This window comes from Phacochoerus africanus, chromosome 9 (genome assembly GCF_016906955.1).
Source record: "Phacochoerus africanus isolate WHEZ1 chromosome 9, ROS_Pafr_v1, whole genome shotgun sequence".
Lineage (NCBI taxonomy): Eukaryota > Metazoa > Chordata > Mammalia > Artiodactyla > Suidae > Phacochoerus > Phacochoerus africanus.
Genome location: NC_062552.1, coordinates 39733828 through 39757347, shown reverse-complemented (window position 1 = coordinate 39757347; position 23520 = coordinate 39733828). Strand labels below are relative to the sequence as shown.

The window sequence follows — 23520 nt, the reverse complement described above, 5'->3', positions numbered from 1 at the left end:
AAAATGTGACTTTTCCAACATAGCATTTATATAAAAAACTACTGGTTCTATGTAGGTCAAACAGCATGCTTTGCATAGTATTGAATATTATGTTCAAGATGAAAGGAACCTCCATCTCTATTAATCATAGTATATCACATTTCTCTTAATCCCTTACTGTTGATTTCTGTTTTTAAAATTATAAAAATGGCAGAAAATATTTAAACATTTTTAGTAAATGAATAAGATTCTAGTTTAATCAATTCTAAATTAGATTGCACTTTGCTGTTGTTTCCTTTTATTTGGAAACAATTTTTTTATGATACTAGCAATAAAAAATATACTGAATGAGTTATTTCAGGAGTTAGAATATGACTTTATGTTTTTACCTGAAACTAATACAACATCGTAAGTCAACTACACTCTAATGAAATTTTTTAAAAAGTTGGAGTCCGTCCCCACTGTGGTGCAGTGGATTAAGAACCAGACTCCATCCCAAACCCCCAGCACATTTGGGATGGAAATGCTATAAAACTGGGTTGTGATGATCATTGTACAACTATAAATGTAGTAAGTTCACTGAGTAATAAAAAAAAAAAAAAAAGAATCAGACTCCAGTGGCTTGGGTTGCTCTGCAGGTGCAGGTTCAACCCCTAGCCCGATGCAGTGGATTAAAGGATCTAGCGTTGCTGCAGCTGGGTGTGGGTTGAAGCTGTGGCTCGAACTCCATCTCTGGCCTGGGAACTTTCTTGTGCTGTGGGTGTAGCCATTAAAACAGACAAACAAACAGAAGTTCCTGCTGTTGTGCATTGGGACTGTCAGTGTCTCTGGAGCACTGGGACACAGGTTTGGTCCCCAGCCTTGTGCAGTGATTTAAGGATCTGGCATTGCCACAGCTGTGGCTCCAATCTGATTCCTGGCCCGGGATCTCCACATGCCACAGGGTGGCCAAAAAAAGAAAAAAAAAAAGCTTTAGTATCCATAGCCTTTTTGTTGTTTTTTCACAAAAGGCATGAAAAGGGGAATTGATGCCCCTTTTCATCTGCAGTCTTATCTTAGTGTCTTTTTTTTTAAGTGCCACACCCTTGGCATATGGAGGTTCCCAGGCTAGGGGTCAAATTGGAGCTGTAGCTGCCAGCCTACCCCACAGCCACAGCAATGTGGGATCTGAACTGGGTCTGTGATCTACACCACAGCTCACAGCAACACCAGATCCTTAACCTGCTGAGCAAGGCCAGGGATCGAACCTGCATCCTCATGGATGCAAGTCAGATTGGTTTCCACTGAGCCACGATGGGAATTCCATCTCCTGTCTTAATAGGGGGAAAAAATTACCTTCAAAATTACTAACTTAGTTAGCTAGGGTTTGTATTTTGTTAGTTCTGAGAAAACTTGGTAGAAGTCATAATTCATTAATCTTGGTATCAGACTTCAGAAGAGAGTCCCAGTAATGGCCTTTCTGTACGTTACAATAATGGAACTACTGGTAAAATATTTACTTGCTCCTAACTCTCCCATTTTACCAGCGTCTCACTATTTTCCTTATTTCCATACTCTTCTACCCTGGTCCTTTTACAAAATGAGAGTCTCTTGAGTTTGTTAAAAGAGAAGGATGGTGATGTCTTCCTTGCTCCATGTGATTGCCATTTTATTAGCTGGTACCACTCTCTGCCAGTCTTTATTTAAGTGGGAAGAATGATTAGTGAGAATGCAGGACAGGTGACTCAGACATGGAGAACAGGTTTGTTTGTTCAGATTAGTTTAAAAGTAGGCCTGCTCATGGGTTTTGTACCCTTTTATATTTTTTATTTTTTTATTTTTATCTTTTTGCCTTTTCTAGGGCCACTCCTTTGGCATATGGAGAGTCCCAGGCTAGGGGTCTAATTGGAACCGTAGCCACTGGCCTACATCAGAGCCACAGCAACTCGAGATCCGAGCCGAATCTTTGACCTACACCACAACTCCGGCAACGCTGGGTCCTTAACCCACTGAGCAAAGCCAGGGATCAAACCTGCAACCTCATGGTTCCTAGTCGGATTCGTTAACCACTGCGCCACGACGGGAACTCCTTGTACCCTTTTAAAGCCCAGTTTTTCCCCTTGAATTCAGTCTTGCAGACCTCTTAATATCTCTTGTTCTTTTTCAGGGAACACTGGACATTTTGGAAGAGGAGAACCATATTAAAGATGTTCTGTCTCGAATAGTAGTAGAAATGATCAAGCGAGAGTGGCCACAGCACTGGCCAGACATGCTGGTAGAATTGGACACTCTTTCCAAACAAGGGGTATGCGATACAGCTTTTATTAATTCAGGTTTTTGGTTTTGTTTGCTCTTTAGGAATTTGTTTGTCTTGTCAGCAGGAAAGTGCCTTTGGACATTTATAATGAAAAAGATGTTCTAGTTTATCTTAACTGGCTTACTTCTATTGGTATAGGAAACACAGACAGAATTAGTGATGTTCATCCTTTTGCGACTAGCAGAGGACGTCGTGACCTTTCAGACCTTGCCCCCTCAAAGAAGAAGGGATATCCAGCAAACATTAACCCAGAACATGGAAAAAATCTTCAGTTTTCTACTTAACACTCTTCAAGAAAATGTAAACAAGTACCAACAAGTGGTAAGGGATACCCCCACTTCCCCGAAATACTCTTTTCTAATACACGTGGGTTTTTTGGTTTTTTTTGAAGTTAATGCAAAAGAAAAGTCTATTTTACAAGAGGAAAAGAAACAAAGATGGCAGGAAAAACTAGAATTAATTTTTGGGGGGCTGTGCTCACAGCATGCGGAAGTACCCAGGCCAGGGTTCAAACCCGTGCCATAACAGCAACCCAAGCCACAGCAGTGACAACGCTGGATCCTTAACTTGCTGAGAGCCACAAGAGAACTCCTGTCCTATTTAACCATAATAAAGATGTTCTGTCTTGAATTGTATTAGAAATGATCAAGCGAGATCTTGGTCATTTTTGCAGTCGTAAGTGCCAAGTTTTATTAATCTTGATTACATGATCTTTGGTATTTCTTCTGGATGAGGTTTTTTCTTGTGCAGAAGAGACACAGCCAGATATTATCTTTCCAGTCATTGTCATTTTTCATAGAGCCTTCAGGAGAAGGCAGTGTGAAAGTTAATGTAGTACAGCAGATCTCAATGAGAGTGGCAATTTTGCCCCCTAGGAGTTGCTCCTGGCATCTAGTGGGTAGTGGCCAGGCATGCCACTAAACATTCTGTAATGCCCAGAACAGTCTTCCACGATGAAGAATTATCTGACCCAAAATGTTGATATCCTGAGGTTTCAGAACCCTAGTCTAGAATCCTTATATATGTTTATTTCACACAAAAAAAGTATTCATTGAAATTATTTTTTTGTGCCCCTGGCAGCTTCCTTACATCTCTTTTCAGGGAAGTGCTAGATATTAACGTAAATGATGACAAGGTACTATGACTGTCAGGGTAGGGAGAATCTCACAGTGAGTACCTAGTATCTGCCACGTCACATGTTCCCACGTCACATGTTTTATTTAATGCTCAGAACCAACCCTAAGAGGAGTTCCCATTGTGGCCCATTGTGGCTCAGCGGATTAAGAACCGGACTAGAATCCATGAGGATGCAGGTTCTATCCCCAGCCCCCCTCAGTGGGCTAAGGATCCTGTAGGTGTTGCTGTGAGCTGTGGTTCAGGTCCCAGATGCAGCTCGGATCCAGCAGCTGCAGCTCCAATTCAACCCCTAGCCTGGGAATTTTCATATGCTGTAGATGCAGCCCTAAAAAGAAGAAAAACCCCAAGAGTTGGAAAGTATTGTCTCCATGTTATAGGTGAGGAAACCGAGTTTCAGAGATAATTATTGAAGGCCCCTAATAAATGTTTGTGGTGGAATTCAAGTCCTGTTTTTTTTCCTTTTTTAGGGCCACACCTGTGGCATATGGAAGTTCCTTGGCCAGGGGTTGAATCAGAGCTGCAGCTGCAGCCTACCCCACAGCCTTGGCAATACCAGATCAGAGCTGCAGCTGCAACCTGCGCTGCATATTGCAGCAACACTGGGTTCTTTTTTTTTTTTTTTTTTGCCTTTTCTAGGGCCGCTCCTGTGGCATATAGAGGTTCCCAGGCTAGGGATCTAATGGGAGCTGTAGCCACTGGCCTACACCACAGCTCACGGCAATACCGGATCCTTAACCCACTGAGCAAGGCCAGGGATCGAACCTGCAACCTCACGGTTCCTAGTCAGATTCATTAACCACTGCACCACGACCGGAACTCCCAACACCAGGTACTTAATGCACCGAGCAATCCCAGGGATCGAACCTGCATTCCCCCAGGATCAACATCAGACCCTTAACCCACTGAGCCACAATGGGAACTCCTCAAGCCCCATTTTTTACTAGAATGAACGCTTTCCCACAAAAATACATCCCCAAACCAAGATTTTTCTTTTGCTTTTCTTTTTTGTTTTGTTTTGGTTTGGGGTTTTATTTTTGTTTTTTGTTTTTATTTATTTATTTATTTTTATTACTCATTGAATTTATTACATTTATAGTTGTACAATGAGCATCACAATCCAGTTTTATAGTATGGATTGGTTTCTTATGTCTGCACCTATGGCATATAGAAGTTCTTAGGCTAGGGGCTCAAGTCAGAGCTGTAGCTGCTGGCCTACGCCACAGTCACAGCAACTCTAGATCCGAGCTGTGTCTGTGACCTGAATCACAGCTCCAGAGCCTTAATCCACTGAGCAAGACCAGAGATCGAACCTTTGTCCTCATGGATACTAGTTGGGTTTGTTACAGCTGAGCCAGCCATGATGGGAACTCCCACCCCAGGATTTTTCAAAAGAAAATGGCAAAGTATTTGCATTTAAATATCTATGTGTGGCATCCCCACTGTGGCACAGTGGGTTAATCCAATTCCAGCAACTTGCATTTTCCCCTATGAGATTTAATCCCTAAGAGAAGGTGAACAAATTATGAATGCTTGGATGCCCTAGACATCAAGCCAGCATGCCAGAGCATGGACAATTGTTGATGCTCTGACACACATCCGCTGGTGGTTTTCTTTAGCTTGCATTGGTTTCTGTTCTCCCCACCAACTGTGCGCAGGACCAGAGCACACCAGGCAACATCTTTTGTACTGGAAACTTCTAAGTGTGCTTATAGCTCCTTTGCTTTCATCCCTTCATCTTCCCAACTGTGGAGTGGGCTGAATGGTAAACAAGGATGGGATGAGTAGGCTTCCTCTCCCTGTCCCATCCATCCCCTGGTCCCAGGGGGCAGGAGGTCCCAGGCAGGAGGATAGGATCCAATTGGAAATGCAGGGTTTGTTTGAATGGAGGGTAAAGGCTGGACTTGGCTGTTGTTGCCTGGATCCCTTTCCCTTCTGGGGCAGCATTTGTAGATACCGGTGGGAGGATGCTACTCATCTCTGCCCCATGAACATCTCTCCTTGATCACTGATGATGAAGGCTTACTACTTGTTCTTAGAAAAAAACATTTTTTGGAAGTTGAGAAAAGAAGCTAGGTGTATGATAAGTCCTCTATGATGCAAATGATAGTAGGTTTTCAAGTATTTCAGGAGTAGGTTTTCCAGCTTGTACAATTATAAGTTGTTAATTTACTCAACAGACACTATTTTGATCTATTTAACATTTTTGTGTACATGGTTTTCCTATAGTTATGTCCATACACATGTGATCATAAATTGTATTCATTTAATTTTGTTTCTTGCTTTTTTCTCTTAACGTTACATCATTTCAGTGTACCTTTGCCAGTTGTAATTTGTCTTTATTTAAATATGGAAAAAGTGCTAATACTTTGTTTTAAACTATATTTCTTTCCTCACTAGCAATATTGAGACTTCTTCATTGTTCATGTTAGTTATATTTCTTTATAAACTGTTTTCTTTGTCTTTGTGGATCTGAATGTCCTAATAAATTTGTGTAAGTTATTTAAATTTTAACTTTTTGTTATTTGCTAAAACTCAAATAACCTGTCCTTTGGTAGAATATCAGTTATGTGTTCTTAGTAAAGTTGTCTTCTTTTCCAAGATTTAAAGTAGAGTCTATATTTGAAAATCATTGTTGGAGTTCCCGTCCTAGCACAGTGGTTAACGAATCCAACTAGGAATCATGAGGTTGTGGGTTTGATCCCTGGCCTTGCTCAGTGAGTTAAGGATCTGGCGTTGTCGGGAGCTGTAGTGTAGGTTGCAGATGCGCGGCTCGGATCCCGTGTTCCTGTGGCTCTGGCGTAGGCTGGTGGCTACAGCTCCAATTGGACCCCTAGCCTGGGAACCTCCACATGCCATAGGAGCAGCCCAAGAGATGGCAAAAAGACAAAAAAAAAAAAAAACATTGTTCAAGGGCCTAGATTATGGGGGTGGAAAGTTGTTACATAGTCTTTGGCTCATTAAAAACATTGGATCTTTACACTTCTTCTCTTTCAGAAAACAGATAATGCTCAGGAGTCGAAGGTAAGAGCTCTTTGTGGAGTTGGAAGGTTGGGAAACTTCTTTGAGGCCTTCAGGTACAGGGATGCACACACCTTAGTGGAGGGTAAACTCAGCCGTGGTTTATTTGATCACTGAGCTATGGTGGGAGTTAAAATTAGACTAATCTGAGATTTCTTGAAAAACATAAAATAGCCACACGTGCCAGTATTGTCCTCTTTTTTTTTTATTTTTATTACTCAAATGAATTTATCACATCTGTAGTTGTATAATGATCTTAACAATCTGATTTCACAGGATTTCCATCCCACAGCCCAAGCACATCCCCCCACCCCCCAAACTGTCTCCTCCGGAGACCATAAGTTTTTCAATGTCTGTGAGTCAGCATCTGTTCTGCAAAGAAGTTCGGTCTGTCCTTTTTTCAGATTCCACATGTCAGTGAAAGCTTTTGATGTTGGTGTCTCGTTGTATGGCTGACTTCACTTAGCATGATAGTTTCTAGGTCCATCTGTGTTGCTAAAAATGCCGGTATTTCGTTCTTTTTAATGGCTGAGTAATATTCCATTGTGTCTATGTACCACATCTTGATCCACTCCTCAATGGACATTTAGGTTGTTTCCATGTTTTGGCTATTGTAAATAGTGCTGCAATGAACGTTGGAGTACGTGTGTCTTTGCAAGTCATGGTTTTCTCTGGGTAGATACCCAAGAGTGGGATTGCTGGATCAAATGGTAGTTCCAAGTTTAGTTTTCTGAGGAATCTCCATACTGCTTTCCACAGTGGTTGCCCCAATTTACAATCCCACCAACAGTGTACTAGTGTTCCTTTTTCTCCACACCCTCTCCTGCACTTATTGTTTGTAGACTTTTGGATGATGGCCATTCTAGCTGGTGTAAGGTGGTACCTCAGAGTGGTTTTGATTTGCATCTCTCTAATAATGAGTGATGTTGAACATCCCTAAATGTGTTTTTGGCCATCTGTATGTCTTCTTTGGAGAACTGTCTGTTTAGATCTTCTGCCCATTGTTTTTTGCCAGTATGGTCCTCTTGACAGACATTGATAACACCATCGTCTGAGAGGTGGTTGTGTATCAGCAGGAAACCTTTGAGTTGCTTGTCAGTAACTGTTCCATGAGTACATTTTTTAAAAACTTATTTTCTTTTTAGAATTAGAAAATAGAAGGAGCTCAGGTGTAACTACAGCTTTTTTGTCTGTTAGTGAGGATTTAGTAGTTAAAAGTTACTTCTTTTCATGCAGGCCCAAGCATACTGTCGAGTAGCAATCGCAGCACTGAATACACTAGCAGGCTACACTGACTGGGTATCCCTGAGCCACATTACTGCTGAAAACTGTAAACTCCTAGAGATGCTGTGCCTGCTTCTGAGTGAACAGGAACTTCAATTGGGAGCAGCTGAGTGTCTTCTCATTGCAGTCAGCAGAAAGGTAAGTTACCATTTCAGGCTGGCTTTCATCCTCAGAGTCTCTGAGAGGTGTGTGTGTGGTTGGGGGGGCCTCTAATTGAACATTGTGGTGAAAGACTGAAAGGTTTGGGGCTTTCATTTTTTGGTTTTTTACTTGATACCAACTTAATTACCTGCCTCCAACCCTTTTGAACAATAGTTTGACAATATTGTAGGGATCCATTGGCAGGATGTACAGAGATTCGTAGGGCTACTTTGGTTCTTGAAACGGTGTGAATCTTGGCATGAAGCGAGATAGGCGTAACGAGTTTAAAATTTACATAACATTATGTCAAAGGATCATAGAAGGTGACTGTGCTGGCTTTGCAGTTGTCTTGGCTAACAAATGGGATCATGACTCTTCTCCATTAGAATGTTACTTTCAAATGTTATTTGCTTTCATATCAGCATTATCATTGCCCAGTACGTTTTAAAATACAGGTCTTATTCAGATTTGGACTTAAAGAATTGGCTTTTTTCCAGTGTTCGGTTAGTACTGGGGCTATGAGAAATTAGGAAGTCAGTGTAATTGCTTATGTGGGTATACAAGATGTTAGTACTTGGAGGGTTTTGTTTTGTTTTGTTTTGTTTTGCTTTTTAGTACTGCGCTAGCAGCATATGGAAGTTCCCAGGCTAGGGGATGAATTGGAGCTACAGCTGCCGGCCGACACCACAGCCACAGCAACGGGATCTGAGCTGTGTCTGCAGCCTATACCCCAGCTCATGGCAATGCCAGATCCCCAACCCACTGAGCAAGCCAGGGATTGAACCCAAATCCTCATGGATGGATACTAGTCATATTCGTTTCCGCTGTGCCGCAACGGGGACTCCAGAACTTGGAGATTTTTAATATAGTTTTTATTACCTATGTTTCCCTAAAATTGGGTCTAGGGCAAGTTGGAAGATCGGAAACCCTTGATGATCTTGTTTGGAGATGCTGTCATGCATTATATGCTCTCCGCTGCACAGTGAGTATCTTGTCATTTTTTTTATCTTATTTGGATATATCTGAAGTTCCTGTCTGACTCTTAGCAGTCAGTTGACAGTGTTTTTTAAAGGAAAATAAGGCATTTTTTAAAGGGACTGCTTTTCCTTTTTGAAGACTTTATGCTGGATATAAGTTGTAGCTGTTGACCAGCACCCACTTCCTTTCACAGTTTTCCCCTTTCTCCCCAGACAGTTCATCTCTTTGGTTCTCTGTCTCCTTTTGATGATCCCTAAGCCTCCCAGAACCTAGTAGTCTGAGTGATGGGCCCGAGAATGATGCTTTGATCTACTGGACCAGAGTCTACCCCTGGGCCTTTTTCAGTTGTAGGCCTCCAGACACTCACTTCTGCTTTCCTTGTCAAGGTAGTCAGTGTCTGAAGTGCTGAGGTTCTAGGAAGCAGCTACAACAATGTGGTCAATACGAAGCATGTGTGTAAAACCCGTAAACACATTCTGGGTTCTGAAGTAATGGCTTCTACTTCTGAGCACTCTGGGAAATGGTAAAGCATTTCCTGTTGTTTCTTACCTGGGACTCAGGTAGAACTGTGCATTACAAGCAGACGAAGAGATCACAACATTCTTTCTTTAATACTTTTCATGTTTGATCCCAAAGACAAAAGATGTGACTCACAGATGTATTATTTAAAATCTCTTACTGTCCATTCTAACATAGCTTTTATGATGGATTGCTTTCTCATGGCTACTACAGGTCTGTTTTAAGAAGTTCTATCAATTAAGTTTAAAAAGTGTTTAAAAAACAGTGGGTGGCCACTGTAGTTAGTTTCCAAGGCCCATTTCTTAATTCCATTGAGACTGACATTCCTGCTGAGGTTGCCTATTTCCATTTGTGCCACTGGTACTGGTTAGTAAAGCATTGAATCAATCCAGGTGGTCAGACTCCAGAGCCTGCGCTGGAAACCATGATGCCACACCACTCTTCAACAACCCTAGAGCTGATCACACTGTTTTCTCATCTTACAGGACTGCTGACGGGGGAGGCTTGGTAGAAAAACACTACGTCTTCCTGAAGAGACTTTGTCAGGTGTTGTGTGCTCTGGGCAGTCAGCTGTGTGCATTGCTGGTGAGCACTTTCTGCAGAGTTTCAGGGCCATTTAATGAGGATTTATAAAGTTAGGTTTGTGTAAGAGGTGATAGATACTATTGATTTTTATTTTAGCCTGAGAGGGCATTGCTCTATAGAGTATTTCTTACAATTCTATAGATTAAATTTTTTGCATTGGGGAGGGGCGTATATGGAGTTTCTGGGCCAGGGATCAGACCCAAGCCGTAGTTGTGACCTGTGCTGTAGCTGCGGCAACACTGGATCCCCCAACCCAAGCAGCTTTCCTGTTTTTTAGCCCTTGAAATGATGCCTTCCTTAGGCCACAAGAAAGTATAAAGTCCTTTCAAAACTGAAATGTTGTAGGTTATAAGTTACCTGTATTTGTTATTCCACTCTTCTCACTCCTCACCTTTGCCTCCCATCAACATCATTAACTTAATGGTCTTTTTGTCCTGCAGGGTCCAGATTCTGATGTAGAAACACCAGCAAACTTTGGAAAATACCTGGAATCTTTTCTTGCTTTCACAACGCATCCAAGTCAGGTAAACTTTATGGAGGTGACTTATCTAAATTAAGTTAGATAAAATCAAGCACTACCGCCTGAAGTAATTAGCAGCTCATGTGACTCTTGAGGTCCCTGGGAATAACCAGTGGCATTTCATTAAGAGAATTGCTGCCTCTTCCTGAGCTGAGCATTGAACCATCTAGGTCAGCCATTAACTCTCGAGTAATGTCACTGATAATGCTCAATGAGATGTGAAGTATGTCCTGGTGATTTACTGCCAAAGGTACTTTAAATACAGAAGTCTGATTAATTGTATTATTAAAAAATTTCATCCAATCCAGGATTTCCCTTGCACTATCCTGAGGTGCTTATGTCCTTTGTCGTACAAAAGGGAAAGTGGTAGAGCTCAGCTCTGGGAATGGCAGCACCCACAGTCTGTTTTATTAACATATGTTCCGTAGTGAGCAGTCATTACTGATGCACTGGAGTATGGACAGTTTCAAAGTATTATAGATAATTTTCATGGAAGAACATAGTGGATGGTTGCTAGGCTAAGTAATAATCTTGATTATATAAAACCCAAATCCTTAAATGGAGTTTTTCCTCTTCCCCTTTAGTTTTTACGCTCTTCAACTCAGATGACTTGGGGAGCCCTCTTCCGGCATGAAGTCCTATCCCGTGACCCTTTGCTGTTAGCAATAATACCAAAATATCTTCGTGCTTGTATGACTAACTTGGTCAAGGTATGTAATGGGAATGGAAAATGTGGAATATAGGTGAATGTACATTATGAGACTTAGATGGCATCATTGACAACCCTGTCTTGGTCTCTGAGAGTCCATCCTTGGGCATATTAGACTCTTACTCCTCAAGAAGAAAGCAGTCCATACTGGTTACTGTATCTGCTCTTTCATATTTTGGGGTGCTTCTATGCCAGGTGTTGGGCTGGGTGCTAGGAAGAAGAAGTGAGAAAAAGAGCAGTGACCTGGCCATACAATGTGATGTAAAAGCAGAAAGGTGGTGGGGCAGGGGGTGGAGTCAAGGAGATTCCAAGAGGAAGTAATATCTGACCGTTTCCGAAGGTCAGGTGAGAGTCAGGAAGGTCAGTAAGAAGATTGGGAGAATGGAAGCCAATTACTCACTGCCTCAGCAGAATTCTCTAAGATTTGCTCAAGATTAAGATGCTTAATCTTGATTTGTAAAATCAGAGAATGGGACCCATTTAGGGGTCCCCTTTATTTCCTCAAGGAATTGAGCTGGCACGTAGCACATCCTATTCCAATTCTCTGCCATCATGGTCTTCAGTACTTTTTCAATGAAACATTCAAAAATTCCATGCTTATTCCCAAGGTTTGGCATTTAAGGAGACAAATTGTCTCAGTTCTTTTACTCATAGCATGTTATATTAGCATGTTTTAGAACATCTTTATGGTCTCAAAGAAATTGCAGAATTTAATTTCTTACTCAGGAACCTGGAAGGGAGTATCAAATAAAAATGTTCTCTTTTCTACCACTCCCAGGATTATTCCAGCTGGGAGCAAAAGGTGGACTTGGGATAGATCAGAAGCAGTTGTATAACTTAATATATCTTATGCAGACCCTTAACTCTTCTTAAACAAAAAATATTTGAGCTTCTAGAGTTAAAACCTCTTTTGGTAGGTCCATTTTCATCCCCTACCGCAATTATCTTTCTTTTTCCAGATGGGTTTTCCTTCTAAAACCGACAACCCCAGCTGTGAATACTCTCGATTAGATTTTGATAGTGATGAAGACTTCAATGCTTTCTTCAACTGTGAGTGTATCGGCCTGGAATTTGTCCCAACAGTCTCAGATTGGCATCTAGTGTTATGAGTCCTGGCACATGAGTCTGGGGGTTCTTTACCAAAGGGCCCCACATCTGGACAGCAGCCTATTTGATCTCCAGTTGCACTTTGCAGAGGGTGCTGGGATTGTACTCATTCTGGACTCAGTGTACTCTTTTGCACAGTCGCACGCACACACACACATTCATGTGCACACACAGGCAGAGCCTTTGGACATTGACATTAGAGATAGTAATCCACATAAGGTACTCTTGAGTTTTTCTGTACCTTGGTTTCGCTTTTTTAAAAAAATTAACAATATTGAGAGATGATTCATTTACCACACAGATCACCCCATTTAGAGTATACAGTTCAGTGGTTTTTTTTTCTATTTTCAGAGTTGTACAACCACCACCACAATCAATCCCCTCATCCCTCTCAGCCCTGGCAGACCAGTAATCCACTTTTTATTTTTCTATTTTACCTACTCTGAACATTTCATATAAATGAAATCATACAATGTGTTGTCTTTGGTAACTGCCTTCTTTCTCTTAGCATAATGTTTTAAAACTCCATCTGTGTTGTAGCATGTATCAGTACCTCATTTCTTTTTATTGCCAATAATATTTCATTGTATGGAATACCACATTTATTCATCCATTGATAATTGATAAATATTTGAAATGTTTCCACATTGTGGCTATTAAGAATAGTGCTGTTATAACATTTGTGTAGAAGTTTTTAAGTGAACATGTTATTTTGGGAGGGTATATGCATGGAAAGAAAATGACTAAGTCATACAGTAATGACAGGTTTAATGTTTTGAGGAACTGCCAGGCTGTTTTCCTCACCATTTTATCTGTATCAACTGGATTTCCTTTTAATTCCGGTCAAAATGGGTGATCACTTTTAGTCTGCTGCTTATAGAGCTAGCCAGGATGGCAGCTTCTTAGAGTTTATTTTTGAAAATTTCTAGATTTGTTAATAGAGCTTTACCGAGCATTAGATTCAAAGCCCAAGTCTGCAAATCAGAAACTCTTTGAGTATTTTCCTCCTGGGATGGATAAGTGAGTAAACATTAACTAAGTACCTATTATATGCCAGTTATTGATTCACGACTTTCTCTTGGCAGCCTCTCGGGCTCAACAGGGAGAGGTAATGAGGTTAGCATGTCGTTTGGATCCCAAGACTAGCTTCCAGATGGCTGGGGAGTGGCTGAAGTATCAGCTCTCAGCTGCTATTGACACTGGGTCCATGAAGTGTAAGTTTTTGTTTTGTTATTTTTTGTTCTTTCCCCCCTGAACATTACTGAAGTATTTTATCAAAACTATGCATAGAGGAGTTCCCTTGTGGTACAGTGAGTTAAGGATCTGTTGTCACCGCAGTGGCTCAGGTTGCTGCCGTAGCAGGGGTTCAGCTCCTGACCAGGGAACTTCCACATATCTCGGGCATGGCCAAAAACAAAAACACAAAAACTGTACATAGAAATAAATAAACCTCTGAGGCCACATTTCGAAACAGTATGCTAGTAGTGTTCAAAAGTAGCTTTGCTCACTGCCCCGGTTCATCCTAGGGAATGAGCCTTTTCATTTGCACACACAGGCAGAGAAAGCAGTTGTAACACCAGATGTTAATTGTTTTAATCTGGGCGAAACCATGACCCTATCAGTTTAGCCTTCATTTTTCTTTTCTAACAGTCAACTACTTATTTATTGTTGATTTTATTACTTTAATTTTAGGTACCACCTTAACAATTTGCATGTCTAGACCTAACTTTAAAGTTTCAACCAAAAGTCTCAAACTTTTTAGACCAAGTTTTTGCGTAGCATTTCTCTGACACTCGGAAGGAATGAATTGTTAGGCACAACAGGAGCTTCCCATATCACTCAGCCCCCTCAGAGCCTTTGGGAAATGCCACTTCATACAAGGTCAAAATAACTCCCCTCTACAAGACGAAAGCCATAAGAGAAGTACACTTCTCTGTACTACTCTGTATCTTCTGTGTGTTGTCTTATTAATGCATGCTGTGGGTAAGAGGGTTGATAAAGCAGGAGAAAGTATAAGTCACTGCTTTCGCAAGGTTCCACACTTAGGGGCAGTTACCAAGGACACTAGGCATTCACTGCATTTAACATTCAGTTTTGTGTATTCAGTTACCTGAAGGTCTCTGGTGTGTAGTAACTTGAATGTTTGAGAAGCCCAGACATGTTGCCCCAAGATGAAACTAGTAGATGTGAGCACTGTACGGGGGCAAGAAAAGTAATTTGTGATTCATTTTGCCTGTGCCTTGCCGTCTGAGTGATGCGCTTCGGTGATGCGGCGCAGTTCTCTACACATAGGCTGCTGGCTGTGAAGCACCATTTTGTATCTTATATCAGTTCCTTGTTGGAAGGATTCTTTACGGTCTTAGGTATCTTAATTATTTAGATTCCTGTGGACAGATTATAAAGGGAGAGGAAGGGAGAAATTACGATTTCTCAATTGCCTCTAATTGGCCAGGCACTGGTTTTGATGACATGTATCGTCTCATTCAGTACTCACAATGGTTTTGCAGACCAGGCTTGTGGAGCTGAATTCAGCCAGCTCACTGGTAGAAGTGGAGACAGGATAAGGACCCCTTTCTGCACTTAGGCTGAAAGGGGTTAGTTTACCTGGCTGCTTCAACGGTGAAAGCACCTAGTGGTTTCAGGGCCCCCGTTGTCTCTGTGTGTTCTGTAATCCTCCAGTGTTTATAAGTGTGTGTGTGTGTGTGTGTTTAACCCTGTCCCTCCTACAGCTGGAAGTGGAGAAAGCGGCCTCTGCTCCATCTTCTCACCTTCATTTGTGCAGTGGGAAGCCATGACTTTCTTTGTGGAAGGTGTGGTCAACCAGATGTTTCGAACAGTAGATAAGGAAGTAAGTGTTTCCTGTGCTGATTGCATAATAATTTTGATCTTTTTAAAACTGGCAGAGGGATAGGAAGGTCTGTGAATGTGCATCTTACAGAAGTGGAAACTGAGATTCAGAGAGGGTCAGTAACCTACTCAAGGCCAAATAGCTAATAAATAGCAGGGCTGGGCCTGAAATAGGCCTCTCTGACTCTAAGGCCTCAGTGTTTAGTATTCATTTTAAGGTCATAATAAGATGGGCCTGATAGTACAGTGAACCACAGATAGGATAACTGTTACAGGGAGGGCAGTGATGGAAACCTTGAATTAGAAAATTTTAAGAGGTATTTGCCATTAGGCGTCTTTTTTCTATTTATGGCAAATAGACCAGAATATTCATGTTGGCTGATCAAGTGTCCTTGTTGCCTGAATAATCTGATTAAATAGATCTTGTTTTGTGTACTTCATGTCACCTGTCACCCTTCTTTTATAACATTAAAAGTAATTATATAATTAACTGGATAACAGCATGTACTATATTAACTATGTTAATTAGAATAATTGGATTCATCATTTGGGGGTAATTGATTTTACTATATTCTAGGCTAATGATAGAAAGAATCTAAGTCCCTTGAAGATAAGTGAGATAGAGTGCTTTTTCTCATAAATGCCACATTAACAAATCAGACTTTAGGATCATTAACTTTATCTGCTTGTATATTCACTTCAGCTTGAAATGATGGTGTTCTGAGTTTGTTCAGTTTCTAGTAATAGATAGGAAATGCAACATCCCTAATAATGGCAGCATCATTTATGAAATAATTTTAATAATGTGGAGTAGTGCTTAGAATTTTAAGAGTTAAAAAGCAGTATATAAAACCATATATGGTTGGAGTGGATAAGCAATGAGATCCTGCTGTATGGCACAGGGAACAGTATCTAGTCACTTGCGATGGAACATGATGGAGGACAGTGTGAGAAGAATGTATATGTACATATGACTGGGTCACTTTGCTATACAGCAGAAATTGACAGAACAATGTAAATCAACTATAATAAAAAATACAAACCTTAAAAAAAACACAAAAACATGTGGCAGCCATATTTTTAGAGTCTGAAAGAAATTTAGCAAAAATGGTTATCAGTCACGTCAACCTCTTTTTCATGTCTGTCGCAGGAAATTCCTGTCAATGATGGAATAGAGCTACTGCAGATGGTCCTGAACTTTGAGACCAAGGATCCCCTCATCCTGTCCTGTGTCCTCACTAATGTCTCAGCACTCTTTTCATTTGTCACCTTCAGACCAGAGTTCCTGCCCCAGGTCTTCTCTAAGGTAAACTCTCTCTCCTTTGTAAATTTTATTTTGGCATTCCTAAGCTAATTAATTATTTTTTGTAAGTATATGAAACAAACTAATAAACAGTTTATTCATTCATCAGATACTTACTCAGTACTCACTGAAAGAGGCACCACACTAGTTGGAAAGCCTTATCCTTTAGCACTGCTTTGTCTGGGGAGAAAAGCATGTAGACGTGAGGGGCCTACATGGCATTGCAGTTAGCAGGCGTGTACTCTGAGAAATGGGGGAGAAATCTCAAGGAGGTATTGGTGTGCTGTCAGATTGGGCGGGGACTTGTAAGAGGAAAGGTTTCAGGGTCCGGTTTAGGTGACTGGTGAGAGGTGGAGCATCACCAGAGTGATATACTGTTGGATCAGGAGGAGAATAGGAGTAAGGAAGGGAAAGGGTGAGTTCTGTTTTGGAAGATTAGGCTCGAAGTACATATACAATATCAAGGTGGAGGCATCTCATAATAAATTGGCTATTTGAGGTTAAAGGACTAGACTCAGAAGATTATGAGATAAAATTGAGGCCTCACTGCCATAGAAATGCCAGTAGTAGAGGTGAAGTGCTAGCAACAAGATGTACCTCGAGCTGGGTGTGTGGCTCAGGCAGAACGCTGGTGATCGCCTGTCACTGGGGAAGAGCCCTCAAAGAAGGAAAAAAGGATGGCCAGAGATATGGAGAAAATGTTCTGTTATAAAGACTGGGAGAACTTCAAAAACGGGTTCATTTGTGGCCACAGAAATTCCCTAAGAGGTGGAACATGTCCATGGGGTTCCTCCATTAGATCTTTGTTAGAGTTTTACTCTAGCATGGTGGCCAGGGCAGCAGTCTTAAGGAATAAGTGGGAAGTTGGAAAACGGAATCAGGGAGGGTAGACTTTTAATTAAAAAATGGAGAGATGTCACCATGGCTGAGTGTTTGGGGATAGCCTGGATTATTCTGGGATTCTGTGTAAAATCTTTGTAAGATGTTTGACGGTAAAATTGCGAAATCTTGGGCCTCTTGTAGAGGCACATCTGAAACCTTGTAATGCCAGTTGAAAGCCCTTTTGTTACCATTTTGTTTGCATTTATTTGGAGGATTTTATTGGAAACTGTTAACTGTTAATAACTTAAAATACTTTATGCATTTGGTGCTGATGAGTGACCTTTTTTCCTTCCCTTTAGCTATTTTCATCTGTCACTTTTGAAATTGTTGAAGAAAGTAAGGTAAGACCATTAATTCAACCTACATATCTAACTTCTTAAGAACAAAGATGTGACTACCCAACACTTAGTCTAGATTTCTTTTATAACCAGAAGGGGTTAATAAAGACAGGAGATGGTCCTATGATGGGGAGTTTTGCACTAGAGATACTCTAGGGCAAACAGTAAACATGGATTCAGGATGGCTCTAAATGTCACTTCATTATGCGCCCTACAGCTGTGAAAATTGTGTGTTTGCCTCTGAAGAAGATTTACTTGCAGCATCTGTACATTATACTAAAAATTTATTGAAGGAGTGCCTACTGTGGCACAGTGGATTAAGGACCTGACTGCAGCAGGTCGGGTCTCCTCAGAGGGGCAGGTTCATCCCTGCTTGGCACAGTGGGTTAAAGGATCCTGCATTGCCACAGCTATGGCATAGATTACAGCCGCAGCTCAGATTAAATCTCTGGCCCTGGGAACTTCCATATGTTGTGGGTACAGCCATTGGAGGAAAAAAAAAGTTCATTGACAAGTCTCTTCCCAGGCTCCCAGGACCCGGGCAGTGAGGAATGTGAGGCGACATGCTTGTTCCTCCATCATCAAGATGTGTCGTGACTACCCCCAGCTTGTGCTGGTAAGCCCTGGACCCCGTCAGGCAGGTTGAGTTTTGAGTCCCGTCCTCTGTAAACCCACCCCTTCTTAGACTTCACACAAAGGAAAAACAGGAACTTTAGCTCTGCTGATAGTAAAGAAGTATTAATATAAGTACTCCGGGGTTGCTGTCTCCTTCCTCACCTACTTAGTGGAGTTAAAAATGCAAGTACATTGTCTCAAAAATGTATAGTTCTCTTCCACACTGATGACCAAGTTTTCCCGTCAGGGTACCCCTCTTTACCGTCCTGTGTGATCTTTTTAGCTGCCGCTGCCAGGTGATGTGCCTTGTCCTCGAGAAGCCAGATGCAAACCCCAGCCCTTTTTGAAGGGTGTCTGTAAGACGTTTAGCACTATTCAAGATAATAGATGAACCAAAACTTTCTTTTGTGAATATACTGCATCATTTGTCTCTCTCTCCTCCCCTTCTATATGTATGTGTGTGTGGGTATTTATATAGGATAGCATAAATGTATATATAAAACAAACTGATCTTTGCCCCTGAAGATACTGTAAAGTTGGTATAGGGAAAAAAAGACAAATGGTTTTCACAGTTGGAGAGAGGGAAAGTGCCGTTACCCAAATAGGAAAAACCACCACCCTCTGCCTAAATTGCCTTCTTGTTCAGGCAAAAGAAGAGTGTTATAACCAGATTACTAAGTGATAGTCTCACGGGCCTGACTTTCCTGAGAATGTTTTCATCCTTATTCATCCTTCCTTGATCACCCACCACTCCCTGAAAACCAGACCTTCACCACCTCTTGGGTTTTTTTTCCTTTGTGAAACAGCCCAATTTTGACATGCTGTATGACCACGTGAAGCAGCTCCTCTCCAATGAGCTGCTCCTGACGCAGATGGAGAAGTGTGCCCTCATGGAAGCCCTGGTTCTCATCAGCAACCAGTTCAAGAACTATGAGCGTCAGAAGTTGTTCATAGAGGAGCTGATGGCACCCGTGGCCAGCATCTGGCTTTCTGAAGAGATGCACAGGTAGAGGATCCTTTGCCCTTGGCCTTCACTGCGCTTGAGTGAAGAGCTCACCCAGGGTAGGGGTGTAAGGAAGTCAAGGTGTCCACGATGCTAAAAGCAGTCTTGGAAGCGAATTGCTGGAAATATCCCCTTGCTCTAAAGAGGTGTAGCAACATGGAAGAAATGAGTAGAAATGGGTAGTGTGGCGGCCACAGAGTAAGATCTGCTGTGGTTTCTGGTCGTAGCCCCAGCACAGGTAAAGAAGTAAGAACAGCCAGTGGGGCCATGCAGAGCGGGAGCTGCCAGACACCCATCTGTACCCACGTAGCTAGCGTTACCAAGTTTGTATCCTTTTTGATTCTTAAAGTGTTGCTAATAATATTTAGAAGTGGGGAGAGAAGTTTAGTAAACCTTCACATGAGAGCCGACAGTATGATTCAGCTCCTCATAACAGCTGTTCTTTGGGGGTCAAATAATCACAGCTTATTAGTTCTTGAGGGTGAAATGATCCTTGCTTAAAATCACAGTGAACTTTGTCTTTCTCCTACCAACCTTTAGAGCACTGTCCGATGCTGATGCTTTCCTTGCCTTTGTGGGTGCAGATCAGAAAAGCTATGACCTGGTCCAGGAGGATCCCTGTGGCTTAAACCGAGCACGGGTGAGTGAGCCTCTCCTAGGAATTGGCCATGAGTAAGAGGAAGGTGTTGCCATTTGTCCAGTTTCTTGTAGATTTATGTTTTTTCTATATGAGTGAGAAGTCTGGGAGTCTCCACTTCCCTTAGCGTCTCCTTTCTTTTCTTCTTTAGTCTAGAATTCTTGAGTTAGTTCTCATAGCAGAACAGGTGGTCTTTTCTGTGAAAATCATTATCTTGGCTTTAAGGCTCTCTAAATAGCTCAGAGGAATGGAGGTGTAATGAGGAAGTAGTTCAGAACTCAGTCAGCAGGATGAGTTCTCCTTGCTTTTGTTCTCTGGCACCTAAAGTCCTAAATGATGGCCTAGTTGCAAACCTGAGATTTTTCAGTTCTTTGCTGTTCAAATAAGCATTGTTCCTGGCTCTGTCATGGCAAAAGTCTAATTAATTAACCTGGCAGGTAGTCATCAGTTGAAAGCGCTGTGATTGAAGATTAGGGCAAAATCTGTGAAGGCCTAAGCTGTAGGGTGCAAGGCCAACTCAAAAAACAATGAACTGTTGGCAAGGTAAACACTGTTTTGAAGCATGTCCAAGCCACCTTCTAATTGGGGTCCTGTAAGAAGGTCACTGTAGCCTCTGGAAGGATATCCTCATGAAAGGGAAGCTTCTAGAGCCTACCACTGATCCTGAAGATGGCAATGAAAGGAGGGCAAGAGGGCTTGGACTTGACCTTAAACAGGAGGGGTAGGGGAGTTCCAGGGTAGCACAATGGGTTATGGATCTGGCATTGTCACTGCTGTGGTGCAGGTTCAATCCCTGGTCCAGGAACTTCTGTATGTGAGGGCGCAGCCAAAAATAATAAAGGACAGAAGGAATAGAGATGGGGACAGGGAGGGGGGTCTTTTCCTTCTCTCCAGCCTCTGCATCACATACACCGTAATTTTGTGAATATCTAGTGGAACTTTGGTCTTTTCTTCCCCTTTTATGTTCACCTTTTATTTTTACGTTTTTCTATAGATGAGCTTTTGTGTGTATAGCATTTTGGGTGTTGTGAAACGAACTTCCTGGCCCCCTGATCTAGAAGAGGCCAAAGCTGGGGGATTTGTGGTGGGTTATACCCCCACTGGAAATCCAATCTTCCGTAACCCCTGCACAGAACAGGTTTTGAAACTTCTGGACAATTTGCTTGCCCTTATAAGGTGAGTCAAAATAACAGTTTTTCTCTGTTATATTTGGAAAATGAGGGATTAGGTCTGTCTAGAGGGGCTCTCTCTTTGTAAAAATAACATTAGCACTCACTTGTGTAAGTCTTGCATTCCAAGCGAACACACAGGGGCTAATCTCAAAATGGCCTGCATTTTGAGCCTCCTCTGTGTTCTTTTAATTCTTTATACCTCAGTCCTTCTTTTTACTTTAAGGTTTATTTGGTCTAAAGTTTTGCTACTAAAAGAATTTGTTCACTGGGAACAAAACATTGCTTTCTGTGGTGGTGATTCTCTGGGTCACATATTCAAATGAGCTAAGCCGAATTTATCAGTAGTGACTGATCTCAAGGGGACCAAACATCCAGCAGCAGAACATGCCAAAGGAAGGCGTAGTACGTGGTCTTTACTTCTCAAAGCAGATTCCTTAGACCAGCATCACCGGTAAACACCTGCAAGCTTGTTTAAAATGCAGAATCAGGGGACGTCTCATATGGCACAGTGGGTTAAGGATCCAGTGTTGCCACAGCTGTGGTGCGGGATGCAACTATGGCATGGGTTTGATCCTGGCCCAGGAACCTCCACATGCCAGAGTTGCAGCCAAAAAAAACCAAAAAAAAAAAAAACAGATTTAGGGCTTCACCCCAGACGTATTAAATCAGAATCAGCATCTTAACAGGATCCCCAGGTTGTTTGTATACATTAAAGGTTGAGGATTGCTGTTATAAATCACGTGAGCTAATACGTTCAAGTGGAAGTAGGCCAGGTATAGACTTGTTGGTTATTTGATGTATATTTGATGATTCAGGGATGAATGCTGTCTACAGTGAAATAGAGCCTTTGAGAGAATTAGTTCTCACCTGCCAGAGCAAAATTTGATTGCTTTTTATGTCTCATAGTGTATCTGAATTAGAGGTTAGGGCTCTGTCCCACTGCTTTTTGGCCTTTTTCCCCAGGGTGTAAGAGCAGGGTCTCACCTGGGCAAACCATTACTCATGTCTCAAGGATGCTCTCCTGGCACCGGACACCTTGGACTATAAGCTTAAGCATCCAAGGTTTCGTAATTCTCTTGTGGTGCAGTGGGTTAAGGACCCAGCATTGTCACTGCAGCAGCTTGGGTCATTGCTATGGCACGGGTTCAATCCCTGGCCTGGGAACTTCCACATGCACAGATGCAGCCAAAGAAAAATCAATCCAAGGTTTTAAGTTAATGTTGACCAGATTGAAGGGCTGGAGGTCTCTTAAGTGAGTTGTCATTGTGAACATGTCTTTGAGAATAGACAGTATCTTGTTCTGACTTGAAAAGGAGGAAAGAGATTAACAATAAAGAAGTATGGCCTGCATGTTGACAGGGTAGTGAAATATTTAGTCAAGGAAAGGTTTGTTTTTATATTGATGCCTTTAAAATCAAAAGGATCTCTATAGCTTAGGGAAATGTGGAATTGATGAAGTCAGATGGCAACAGACTCACTCACTGACGTTTTAGACCTGTGGCCAGATTTAGCCCTGATCAGGCAAGGAGGCAGGTGGTTGTCATCTTGATATTTTTGGAAGAGTTTAGTGCTTTTGGAAAACCCCAAAGCTAACCAAAAGGTATTTTGAAAAATGTTGAGTGTAATAATGGAGCAGTTAGATTCCTTGATAGTGTACAGCTATAGCTGTTAGAGTTTTGTCTCTCTTTTTTTGTGTGTGGTAAATTTTATCTTGAAGTATATAACATAAGGGCGCGGAGATACATGAGAAAAGGACATGAATTGTGAATGTGGGTAGATGAATTTTGACAATTCCATGTAGTCAACATCCAGATCAAGACACAGCCTTACCCATCACCCCTTTTTAGTCCTTACCTGCCCCTCGAGGGTAACCACTATTCTGACTTTTAACCTTTCTTTTTCTTTTTTTTCTGAGCTTTGATAAATGGGAGTCAGAAGCATGCACTCTTTTGTGTCTTGGCTTCTCTTGCTCAACGTTAAGTTTATGAGGTCATCCATGTTATTGCATGTAGTTGTGGCTTGTTAATTCTCATTGCTGGTGTGGTATTCTATTGCGGGAATATGCTGTAACTCATTTATTCATTTAGTGTTGTCTTTCATTGTCTGATACATTTCACTTAGTATATAATGTTCTCAAGGTCCATCATATTGTCATAAATGGCAAGATTTTCTCCTCTATTATGGCTGAATAACATACACCTGTGTGTATGGCAGTTATACTCTTGGTGATACTAAGAGTATTTCAGATAGGTACAGATCATACAAAACTTAACACTTTTACTACCCTATTGTTTTTTTCTTTGCCAAGCAATAACATCACTAGGGCTTGTAGGGCTCCCTGCTTATGAGTGAACACCTGACCTGGAGTCATAGATATCAGTGAGTACTGAGTCCTGTCTCCACTGCTTGTGACTTAGAAGTGCAGCCATCATGGTGCCACCTTCTTGGGG

The 23520-nt window shown here is 41.7% G+C and overlaps 1 protein-coding gene across 1 annotated transcript in view; it reads left to right on the top strand.

The window, feature by feature from the left end:
* The window catches only part of XPO5 (exportin 5), a 38844-nt gene that overhangs the window by 3481 nt on the left and 11843 nt on the right, over positions 1-23520 (top strand). Inside the window, exons 4-20 of the mRNA XM_047795308.1 lie at positions 2126-2263; positions 2414-2596; positions 6407-6433; positions 7667-7852; positions 8761-8837; positions 9838-9937; positions 10378-10461; positions 11042-11167; positions 12126-12216; positions 13359-13487; positions 15003-15121; positions 16271-16426; positions 17605-17646; positions 18170-18259; positions 19065-19264; positions 19802-19901; positions 20893-21074. Coding sequence (XP_047651264.1) covers positions 2126-2263; positions 2414-2596; positions 6407-6433; positions 7667-7852; positions 8761-8837; positions 9838-9937; positions 10378-10461; positions 11042-11167; positions 12126-12216; positions 13359-13487; positions 15003-15121; positions 16271-16426; positions 17605-17646; positions 18170-18259; positions 19065-19264; positions 19802-19901; positions 20893-21074 — 2030 coding nt within the window. The remainder of the gene's footprint in view (positions 1-2125; positions 2264-2413; positions 2597-6406; positions 6434-7666; positions 7853-8760; positions 8838-9837; positions 9938-10377; positions 10462-11041; positions 11168-12125; positions 12217-13358; positions 13488-15002; positions 15122-16270; positions 16427-17604; positions 17647-18169; positions 18260-19064; positions 19265-19801; positions 19902-20892; positions 21075-23520) is intronic.